Source organism: Leptonychotes weddellii, chromosome 9 (genome assembly GCF_054177405.1).
Source record: "Leptonychotes weddellii isolate Sample4059 chromosome 9, ASM5417740v2, whole genome shotgun sequence".
NCBI lineage: Eukaryota > Metazoa > Chordata > Mammalia > Carnivora > Phocidae > Leptonychotes > Leptonychotes weddellii.
The window spans coordinates 92,272,145-92,283,909 of record NC_138377.1 but is presented as its reverse complement, the minus strand read 5'-3'; the positions used below and the strand labels follow the sequence as shown (position 1 = coordinate 92,283,909).

At 35.8% G+C, this 11,765-nt stretch overlaps 1 protein-coding gene across 1 annotated transcript in view; it reads left to right on the top strand.

The window, feature by feature from the left end:
- The window catches only part of HERC1 (HECT and RLD domain containing E3 ubiquitin protein ligase family member 1), a 188,953-nt gene that overhangs the window by 94,880 nt on the left and 82,308 nt on the right, over positions 1-11,765 (top strand). The window contains exons 23-25 of the mRNA XM_081831870.1: positions 1,491-1,803; positions 2,284-2,404; positions 7,702-7,753. Of these exons, the coding sequence (XP_081687996.1) occupies positions 1,491-1,803; positions 2,284-2,404; positions 7,702-7,753 (486 nt within the window). The remainder of the gene's footprint in view (positions 1-1,490; positions 1,804-2,283; positions 2,405-7,701; positions 7,754-11,765) is intronic.

The following is an 11,765-nucleotide window of genomic DNA, read 5'->3' as shown; positions in this document are numbered from 1 at the left end:
GCACGTACCCCTTCGGATCCCTACTTTTGTATCTTTGGGGTAAATACCCAGTAGTGCAATTGCTGGATCATATGGTAGCTCTATTTTCAACTTTTTGAGGAACCTCCATACAGTTTTCCAGAGTGGCTGCACCAGCTTGCATTCCCACCAACAGTGTAGGAGGGTTCCAGGGAGTAGTAATTTTTAAACCAGCTATGGTTTCTGAGCACCTGTATTACCTGCTGGGCACTGGGTGAAATGCTTCTCATAGATGAGCTGATAATCCTCACAACAGTCTAATGAGATGCACACTAGTCCTTACCCTTTCTTAAAGGTGGGCAAACTGAGGTGTAAGGAGGCAAAAATTATGTGCCTAGGGCCACCATTAGTAGCAGCTGGAATTAGAGTGAGATATGCCCAAAATTCCAGTGACCATTCTCTTAATTACTTTAACTGATTTCCAGCTTTGTACTCTTGAGTTTGTTGCTGTGATTTTTGCAGAAAATAAGAGACTTTAAACAGCATATGAAAACATTGCTATAATAATTCTATAAAATATACATATAAAATCCATTTTTAAAGTTTGTACTTCGGTATTAAGAGATGAATCTAGTATTTTACCAACTTTTCTGCTTGGATTCCCAATAAGAATACTGTTTTCACTCAAAATTTGAGCAAAAAATTCATTTCCTATTGTGAAGTATCTACCACTGCATCAGAACCTTATTAAACTCAGTGATTTTACACTTGTGATTTGGGAAGGGCTGGTATCAGATAGACATTCTTGGTGATGCCACTTGACTCTGGAGGCAGTCTTAGCTGTGTATTATAACCATATTCAGTTTCAGCAAAGAACTTTAGTGGTTGTACTTTTTTTAATGTGTTTGAGATACAGCAAAGTGTAGATGTCAGGAATTATATAGACTTTAGAAGGGGAAAGGGGGCTTTTCATAACTAATGCAACTTAAATTTTGTGTTTCTTTTGTAACCTGACATTTGCCATACCAAGGTTACGAACATCTCAGAACTAATGCAGTTATTTTTATCTAACCCCGTAGTTTTGAGACTTTAGTGGACCTCAAAATCAGCTGGAAGATCTGTTAAAACACAGATTGCTGGTCCCATGCCTATAGTTTCTGATTCAGAAAGTCTGGGATGAGCCCAGTAGTTTGCATTTCTAACAAGTACCCAGATAACGTTGATGCTTCTGGTCTGGAGCCACACTTTGGAAAGCACTGATCTAACTCATTAATAAGAGTAGAAATAGAATAAATCAAATCTAAATTCTGTAAAGGCATAGGTATTTCTTTTTGTAAGTTTTGGTGAAGTTTAATATTTTACATGTATTTAATATAATTTTAACTTAGTAACTATCTGTATTTAATGTCTAAAAAATAATTTTCCCTCTTTCAATAAGTTTTGATCCAAACTTTATGACTATTTTTATTGTTATTTTCTTTGCTCTTCTCTCCCCATGTGTTAAGACCTTGTTTTTGTGTTGCATGTTACAGAAATCTTTCAGTGTTTCCTCTCAGCCCGTGAAGTAGCTCGTAGCCGAGATCGAGATAGAATGAACAGTGGGGCAGGGTCTGGGGCTCGAGCTGATGATCCACCTCCTCAGTCTCAGCAAGAGCGAAGGGTCAGCACAGACCTTCCTGAGGGTCAGGATGTATACACTGCTGCCTGCAATTCTGTGATCCATCGGTGTGCCCTGTTAATATTAGGAGTAAGTCCTGTGATTGATGAGCTTCAGAAGCGAAAGGAAGAAGGACAGTTGCAGCAGCCTTCAACAAGTGCCTCTGAAGGGGGTGGACTTATGACCAGGTGGGACTGACTAGAAACTTAAAATATTACTCTACCCCCTTTGTTACTTTATGCATTGAAATACTTTATTCTCGAAGATGTGGTGGTCTTCTGAAATTAATACAGACACGGAGGAGGAAATACAAATTGAGTAGGGTGAAATAATGTATTAATGTATTAAATTAATGTAAAGAGTGATGCTGATTCAGCCTGGAACATACATTTCTGATTAAACGAGGCACAATTTTTCATACCTATAAACAACAGCAGTTGACAAACATATGAAGTTATTTGCAGCATCTCTGTACTGTAGTGGCATGCAAATTATTTTGGTGTAATTATAAAGGGCTTTGTGCTTACGCAAGAGTCAGGATTTCCCATTGACAGATACAATTACTCCTCACTGTATGTGTGTATTATCTCTATGCTGCTAGTTCCATTCAATTTTATGTTCACTAACAATCCCAAATTGAAAAACTTTTCTTTGTGCATGTGAGACAGGAGTGAAAGTCTTACTGCAGAGAGCCGGCTAGTCCACGCAAGTCCAAATTATAGACTGATCAAATCAAGGAGTGAATCTGATTTGTCTCAGCCTGAATCAGATGAAGAGGGTTACGCACTGGTAGGTATACCTAGATTCAGTAAAGAGGGATTTTTGTTTTCAGGGTATAGATACATAAGACTTTGGTGACAGTAAGTAATATATGTTTGTCTTAGACATATAAGAGCTTTTTAAAAAAGAACTTTTCAGGGGCGCCTGGGTGGCTCAGTCAAGTAAGCATCTGCCTTCGGCTCAGGTCATGATTCTCCGGTCCTGGGATCAAGTCCCACATCGGGCTCCCTGCTTGGCGGGGAGCCTGCTTCTCCCTCTCCCTCTGCCTGCCGCTCTGTCTACTTGTGATCTCTCTCTCTCTCTGTGTCAAATAAATAAATAAAATCTTAAAAAATAAAGTAAAAAAGAACTTTTAAGAGAAATAAGATAACTATATTGCATAGATATTTACCATCTATATGTTAATGACTCTCAGATTTCTATCTTTAGCTCTGACTTCTTCCTAAACCCCAAATTCATATATCTGACTCTTTGATGGACATTCCACCTGAACAAGTGAGGTTACCCCAATCTTAACATATCCAAAAATAAATTGATCTTTCTCTTAAATCTTCTTGTCTTATATTCCCTTAGTAGGTGGTATTATTAACTACCCAGGATTCATCCTTTTCTTTTCCTTATTTTCTCATCTTTGCAAACTCCCATACTCCCTATACTTCAGTTAGTCAAGTCTTGAAAATTTTACCCTTAATATATTTCTAATATGTCCTTTCCATCCCTTTTGCCACTGTTCTGTTTCAAACTTTCCTTCTCTTCTGCTTGAACTAGTCCAGAAGCCTCCAAACCTCTTGTTTTGTGCCCATCGTATTATGCACATATTTCACACGTCTGTTTATATCTCCTCTACTTAAAATCTTTCAGTAGCTCTCAGTTACCTACCCAGAAATCCTCAGGACCTGGACTACAGGCAAGATGGTGATTTACCTAAGAAGTAGGAAGTAAAGTATGCTATAGTGTGATAGGTAAATTATAGTGTGAAAACTGTCTAAGAGATTCCTTCTATTTGAGTAGCTTTGGACTTGGAGTTCATAGCTAGATTTTTAGTTTGACTATTCCTCTGTCTTGTACGTGAATAAACTCTATGTGTTACTTGACTTCTCTGGGCCTTAGTGTTCCAGAGAATTGTGTGATAGGAGATTATTAGTGCCTGTTGTGTTGATGGCAATGTGTGAGACTTGGCTTCTGGCCTTGATTCTACTTCTGAAGAGCTGTGAGACTGTGGTCATGTCACACGACAGCTCGAACAGAAACTCTGGTTTTTTGGACTGAGTGGTCCATAAGCTCCATTTTTAGCTCTGAAATTTCTCTGTTGTGTGAATTGAGATGATGGATATGAAAATATTTTTGAAAGGTATAAAGTGCTACATGAACAGAAAGCTGTTGTTTAAAAGAAATTTCTAAGCATAAAAGATTCCTCCTCTAAGGAAAGCTCAACAGTGTCTTTAAGCAGGTTTCATTGTATCATGATGTTTTTGTTTGTTTTCTTCCTTTTATTCTTTATTACTGTTTGTATCTCTATTCTCCCAGTTCATGTTCCCAATCTTACAGTCTCTGAGATGTCTCTCTGTTTATTTTTCCAGTCTGATCAGTCTCCTTACCTAGTCTCCCTACCCTGTCAAAAATAACACAGATCATGTCACTTCTCTTCTCAGAACTTCCAGTGACTTCACTTTTTCTTAGCTTAGAAGCCTTACAAGGGCCTACAAGACTACATTTGCTGGCCCCACTATCACTCTGATCTCTCCTGTCCTTCATGATTGATGATTCTCCTTCTGCCACACTGGCCTCTTGGCTTTTTTGTGAACATACCACACAACTTCCCCTCAGGGCCTTTACCCAGCTGTTTCTTCCCACTAGAATACTGTTGTCTGCCTGGCTAATTCCCTCACGTCAACTTTTCATTCTGATGTTACTTTTTCAGTGAGGCCAATCCTGACCCCTCTATTTATAATTGCAGTTTGCCCTCCTGTCCACATATTCATTCCCTGTCCACCTTGCCTTGTGGGGTTTGTTTGTGTTTTTGTCTTCTCCCCCACAGGACCTAACGTAATTTACTTATTTATTATGTTGGTTTGTCAGTTTCTGTTAGCCTACACTAGAATATAAGCTCCTTGAGGACAGGAGTTTTGCTGTTTTATTTACTGCTGTGTTGCAAGCACCTGTAGTGCCTGGCACATACTAGGCAGTCACTAAATTGTTTTGTTTTGCTTTGTTTTTAATGGCTGAATTGCCATCTGATCTACTTTGATAAAATTTCCATGCCCGTTCTGTCTTTTCTACTCTTTAATTCAGGTCTTTGTTACCTTTGCCTGGACTGGTAGTTTTCAAACTGATCTCCCTACTTTTTTTTAGTTCCTCTCCTCAGACATTGTTCCCAGAGTTAGAGCTCTTGAAAATACACGCAGGAACAACACCTTTGCTGTCATGCTACCTTCTACTCAAAAAACTCAGTGACTCTGCACTGCCTACCCAGAAATCAGAGATGCTGGAAAATGTTTCTTGCTTGCCTCTGGAGCCAGTTACCCCTGTGGTAATCTGCATTTTTGGCGTGGTAGTCTACCTGCCAGATCCTAAACATACCTCTTGAGCTTCTGCTCAGGCACTGTTTGTCTTAAATGTTCTTCTCCTGGACTTTGTTGATGGGGTCCTATCTCTCTGTTAAGAACTGGCCAAAATGTCAACTCTTCCAGAAAGCTTTTCCAAGATAACGTTACTCACAGTGAGTCTCCAGTTATTTCCGTGGCAGTTTGTTAGTACCTCTAATGAACCACTAATGGGTTGTCTCACGTCGGACTTATTTATGTATTATTAATATTTCTTTCCAGTAGACCTCTTAGAAGATCTTGGTTTATTGTGTTGCCCCAATCTTTTATAATATGCCAAGCATACTGTAAGAGATTGATAATTCATTTCCATTGAAATGAAAAGATAAAAAATGAGGATAGATGTAGTTAGAGCAACATACTTTTAGAAAACAATGAAATCTGACTGAGTCACAATAGGCTTGTGATTTACTATTGATCTTTACCTGGGGCAAGACATTTAACTTTTCTGAGCCCTCGCTTCTTTATTTTTGAAATGAGGAATAAAACTACCTGTTATACTGACCTCAGCTGGGTTGCTGTGAAGCACAAATTTGGTAATACAATTTAAAACATTTTGAAAATTATGTTTTCAAAACAGAATAGAAAGATCAGTGGAGGTGGTTTGAACTTACGATTTAATTGCTAAGATTGTTCATTTAGTTTCCGTACAATTTTTAAAAGATTAATAAACACATTTTTGAAAAGGTTTGCTCTTGATCATCTTTCGTTATGGAATGTTTAGAAAAATAGTGTTGTAAGAGGTAGGAAAGTCTAGAACCAGAGCAGATTCTTTTGCAGATGAAAGGAAACCTGGCTAAGGCTTCAGTTTTAGAGAGCCTGGTATAGATGAAGAGGAGCAAGCAGTGGGGGCAGTTTGGGTTTTTCCAGTTAAAATATATTATCCTTCTGTCTGAGGTTATTTCGGATTATCTTCATATCCTTGATATCTAGTAGTATTTCATTTATTCTGAATTGTGAATAAATGAAATGCTTTCTTAAAATAACTGAAGTTAACCAGCTTAATGCTAAGTCTTTATCCTTCTTTTATTTATTTTTTTTAAAAGATTTATTTATTTTATTTTAGAGAGTGAGTGAGCATGAGTGGGTGGGGCAGAGGGAGAGGGAGAAAGAATCTCAAGCAGACTCTGCACTCAGTGTGGAAGCCGGTGCAGGGCTCAATCTCATGACCTGAGATCATGACCTGAGCAAAAACCAAGAGTCAGACTGGGCCACCCAGGCGCCCCATCTTTATCCTTCTTTTATAAAAAGTGTTACATGATACATAAATCTTCTTCTCTGGCTTAGTAAACAGAAAAACCTCAGCAAACAGTTAATTAAACCTCAGTTTAACTGATTGACAGTTGTCATACTTAGCAACATTTTGTACTACAGTCTCTTAATCTATTCCTTCTCCCCCTTATTTCACAGAGGATTTGTTTTAGTGTAGAAAAATAATTTATCAAGGTATAAATTAGATTAATGAATTAGGGCTGAAAGAAGCTGAGAGATAAAGCCCTGGGTAAGATTTGTATACCTCAGCATATATCTTGTGATGTCCTGCTGAAGGTGAGCCACCAAACAGGAAAAGCATGATTCACATGATTCAGTGTCTAAAAGATATATACAAACCAATTGTTCAAGGGAAACACAGATAATTCTGGTTCTGAGGCCTGAGATAAAACTCTTCCATGAGCCTTCATGACAGAGGTACTGTGTGATAAAAATGTTTATTGCATGATACAGTGATATCTTTAGGAAATATTGTGACATTTGGTGTTTTGTCCAGCGCCAAATGGCCTGACACTATACTTATTTTTGGTGTGTATGTGTGTGTAAGACAGAATGTGTTTATCCACAATGTAGGTACATGTGTCTGTGTGTAACCAGGTAACAATTTTCTACAATGGCATTTCCTAAATGAGTCTATTTTGTTATTTCTACAACCTTTCTTCTTTGCCGCCAATTTTTTTTATTGTGTGATAGAGTATGAATGAAATTCCTAAGGCTATAGTGTCAAGTCTGTGTGAAAATAAGCCACCTATGGTTTGTGTTTGGTTGGCTGTATGAGCAGAGCAGATAGTTGTCTACACCACCTCCCCAGCAGAAACAGAAGGCTTCCTGAAAGCCTTCACTGTTTTTATTGAGCTGTCTGCAGTTTCACCAGTTTGAGATTTTTATATTTAACAGGCTTTTAAAAACATTTTAAAATCTTTTTAAAATACTGCTAGAAGGTTTAGGACTATGTTATTTTTCTGTTAGTGTGGATTCATCAGATTCTCTTCCTCTTAACACTTAGCCAAGACTAGTGGGACTTTTGAAAAGAACGTAAAGTGAGAATAGAACAAGTAATAATTTTTGAAAATGGGACTTTACCGCAGGGAGCTTTAGACATCTAGAGGGTATTAATAAGGTCATAATGTGTTTGGAAAATAAAAGACTACGATTCCAAAGAAGAAAAGGTGACAACAAAGAAAAACTTATGCTACTTTGCAGTGTTAGTGTATACCTTGACTTTGTGTTTTAGTATCTCAGAGTTATGTACCTGGGCTTTCTTAGAGCTGTTTTCAGTGGGTTTTTAGAGACTCTGTATTGTTAGTTTGACTTGACTTGTGAATAAGTAGCACATTGCTATAATTATATTTTTATTCTAATATTGTATTAAATCTTAATCTTAAAGCACTTTTCACAACTAAATTTTATTATTTATTTTTAACTTAATAGAGTGGAAGACGAAATGTTGATTTGGATTTGGCATCATCTCATAGAAAGAGAGGTAAGTGTTAAGAAATTAAAAATCTGGTTAAATGAGTAGCTGTTTTCATTTCTGATGTATTTAGATATGATTGTCATTGAAGCATTATTGCAGAAGCAAATTTAGAAACATCTTATTGGAAGACTTAAAAGGAAGATCATTTTCTTTAAAATCTATACCCTTTTAAAATCTAGAAATGTCTAGGAGTTAATAATCTGTTTTGTTTCTCATTTGTCATGTGTTTTAACTTTGTAATAAGTCCTGTGGAACTCCAGAAGCAATGCTTTATATTATGGGGGGTTATGTACATGATTTGCCATGTTTTAGTTCACTGGTATAGTTGTCATAGTTTAAAAGGTGTTTCAGGGAGAACTCTCCTCCATTCACTCTCCCACGTACCCATGCACACTTTCAGGAAGTTTCCACTTGTTTTTGCTCTCTTTGCCTCATAAGATAAAGCATGTAAGGCATGAACTTAGGATTTCTAGGGAGAAATTTTCCCATGAGGAACAATTTTAGAGTGTCATCAAGAGTTAAGCTTGTTTGTTAGAAACTCTATCTCAGTGAATAATATAGTTAACTCTTGGTTATATACACAGATGTGTGGAAAGGACAGCAGTTTCAGAGAATCTGAATTCAAGGAAAACTAAAAACTCTCCCAAGTATTGTTCTCTATTAACTGGCACTTTTATTGAACCCATTTATACTGTGGTTGTGAAAATGTGAGATGTTCAGAGTTGGCACTAGTGGCAATTTTTTAGCCTGTGGGAAAATTTTTTTCCTGTGATACTAAGTCTTCTGTACTTCAAAAGGAAACCCTTCTCTTCATAGCTTCCTTGGCAGGATGTTAGGTTCCCCCCCACAGGAAAAAAACCAAGAAATGAGGGAAAACTGAGGAATGAGGAGAAGAAATGCACACACAGTTTTTTTCATTTTTGTGCTTATAACTTAGAAGAAGAAATGTTGGTACTTCTTAGAATAAAATATGACAATATTTTGTCCTTTAATTATAATTAGAATGCAGAGAATGATTTTTCTGAAATATTAGGAGTAATGACTAGAATTGGTGCTTTCTTTATTGGAAAGTCTTCGGAGACTGTAACTTACCTGTTGGGTTATAACATAGCTGCTGGGTTTCTAAAAAAATTACAAGGTATTTGTATATGAAAAAAATTAAGTGATGTTTAGTATAACGTGCAGCATGTACTTTATTATTTTCTAATTCTTTGAAAATTGGCAGTTCACGTGCCATAATTAGCCAGAGAGTTATTTTCCTTAACCACTTGACTTAGGAATTAAATTTTCGGTTAGCTCAGGTGAGCCCTGTTGCTAAAATTTCTGTTATGTTAATGAATGCGTATCATTTGGTGTTAGAAGATGGTTCCAAACTTACTGAGTAGCATAAGGGTTCCAGTTTATAGTGTAAGAGCCTCCTACTATACTAATTATATTTATATGTGATAGTCCATTGGCTAAAATTATTCTTTTCTCTCAAATCCTTATCTTGTTTATGGAAATATAAATGTGAGATTTAGTCTGTATTAGCCATGACAGCATGTGGCAAACTAATGTTTGGAATAAAACAGAAAGTGGTATCTTTATCTTTGAATTAAGCATAACCTAGAATTTGAGTGTAAATTACTTAGGAGGAATTACTCTAATACTTTAGAATTACTGCCCTAGAGTAACTACCTGTTCAGTTTTTTAAACTATTATCCTATAAGTAGATGTGGAATTTCTGTAGTTTTAGATCTAAGTAGATACAAATGAATTAAGCCATTAATCCAAATTTTATTTGTGGATAAACCACCTTCTCCAAAAAGCTCAAGGTAGTACCAAAAATCTAGTAACCTGTTGGAATTTAACTTATTTTGTGGAAAACAGAAAAGCAAATATAGGACCTCATGGGAAGAATTTTTTTTTAATTACCCACTTAGGAAATTATAATAGAGAGGCAAACTAGTTATGTAAGTTTTCATGATATCACTTAATATGGTACCAATTTATCTTAGTAATCATTACATTTTAATGTTCCCAGAGAAAAAAATCTGCTGATGGCTTTGTTCCTAGGAATAGATGACTAGAAAGTAGAAGTACTGTTTTAGGAAGGGCAGCAAAAATGAGTAGTTTTCAATCTCATGAATCCTAGCGCTTGTGGATTAAACAATGAAAATGTACACTTAATAGTTTTATTATGGATTTCCTTCTTTAAAAGAAACAAACATTGAAATACATTTAGGACAATATATTTTGAAAGGAATTTTTAAAGATCATGTATATTTAGTGACTACCTTCTGACCATGGTGGTTTTTTTGTTTTGTTTTGCTCTTAAATAATGGTAAAATAAGCTACCCTATTTTTTCCTTATTTATTGCCAATATGGACCAGATGCCGTAAGCCTCAGTATGCTTATCTTCAATTGGGCAAATGAACCTACCAAGTCTGAGAACTGTTTGGGGCCATTTAGGTGTTCTGATTCTAACTTGAGCTATGAAGGACATGGAGATGTCCAGCTAAGTGAGAATTCTTCTACATACTTGTTTACCCCTTTCCAATATTTTGAAGAGGAAATGTAAACTTTTTCCCTCACATAGCTTTTGTAATTATTAGTCTCAGTGGTTCTGAGTTATTAAAAACCTAATAAGAAAAATTAGAGAGAGAGAAGTGTCTAATTTTGTCCCATTTACTGAAATTAAATGGCTGTATCAATTAACAATTAATGGTTGTCTACATATTTCAGCTGCCCTTATTGCGCTTCCAAAGACTTACTCCTCCTTGGGAGTGCCAAGTGCCTATAATTTCAGTATGTGGCATTGGAGATACTAGGATTCATGCTTTCATAGTTGGGCCAAGTAAGTGCATATAGGAAGGAGTAGAGCAAAGTGAGCAAATAAATTTAGCTCTGTCAACTTGCTCAGCTCTTTAGAGGCATGGAAGCTAAATTCTAAAACCAAAAAAAGTCATAAATTACTTTAAAAAGAGATAGGTGAAACATATTTCTGCTTAGCACTTCAGAGATAATATGACATTTGCATTCTTTAAACACCTTTAAACTGCTTATATATGCCAGTCATTGTTCTGATCATGTAAAACATAGTAACACATTTAATTCTTATAGCAGCTTGTCAAAATTTTTGACAAACCCTGTTAAATGTGTTGGTATTTTGGTACTTTGATAAATACTTAGAAGACTTGCTATAGTTGTGTAGAACTGAGGTCATCCTTCACTGAAAGATACCTTTTTGCAGATACTTAACTTTAGTTTTCATAGTTAAGCTGAAGCTGATGCAGTGAAAAATGGTGGGGATACCAAAGCAACAATTTAAGAAGCAACATCAGGAATCTTCTTAGTTAAAATATTATATGGTTTGGTTTTTTATTCCCTAAGTCTTTAAATAAAGTGTTAGGGTTTTCAGCCATAATAATACTGGAAACATTTATCAGCATGTGTGTTTCGTGGTATGACATGTATGGGTGAAATGCTGTTGTAACTATGCATTTCAAATTACATTATATAAAGAAGAGCAAATGTAAATGTTGTCTCCTGTATCAAATTTCTCCTTTTGTCTTCTGATTCTTGTGTGGTAGTGTATTTACTCCTTTTTGGCCAGTTGAGCCCCAGAAAAAAGAAGAGCTTCAAGCAAGTACATGATGGCATGTTTAATTTTTTTCCCCTTTTAGCTTGCCTACATATTTTATGATTTATAAAGTATGTATTGCAGCTCTGCCATGTTCATTTTGAAAATTCCATTTAAGAACCAAAGTTGTAAGGACAAGTAAACAATCTCAAAATTTTCCTGGACTTTATATTTTCTTTTTATAGTAGATGACTCTGAATTAATACTGAGAACTGGACTTAGTCACAATTACTCTATAGAAGCTTTTGTTGTACTTTTCAGACACAGTATTTCCTATATTCAGATTAAACAAAGTCGAACAAACCAAAGTTATCAGGTTGTTACAAGTTTTTTATTTTTTTATTTTTATTTATTTATTTTTTAAAAGATTTTATTTATTTATTTGTCAGAGAGAG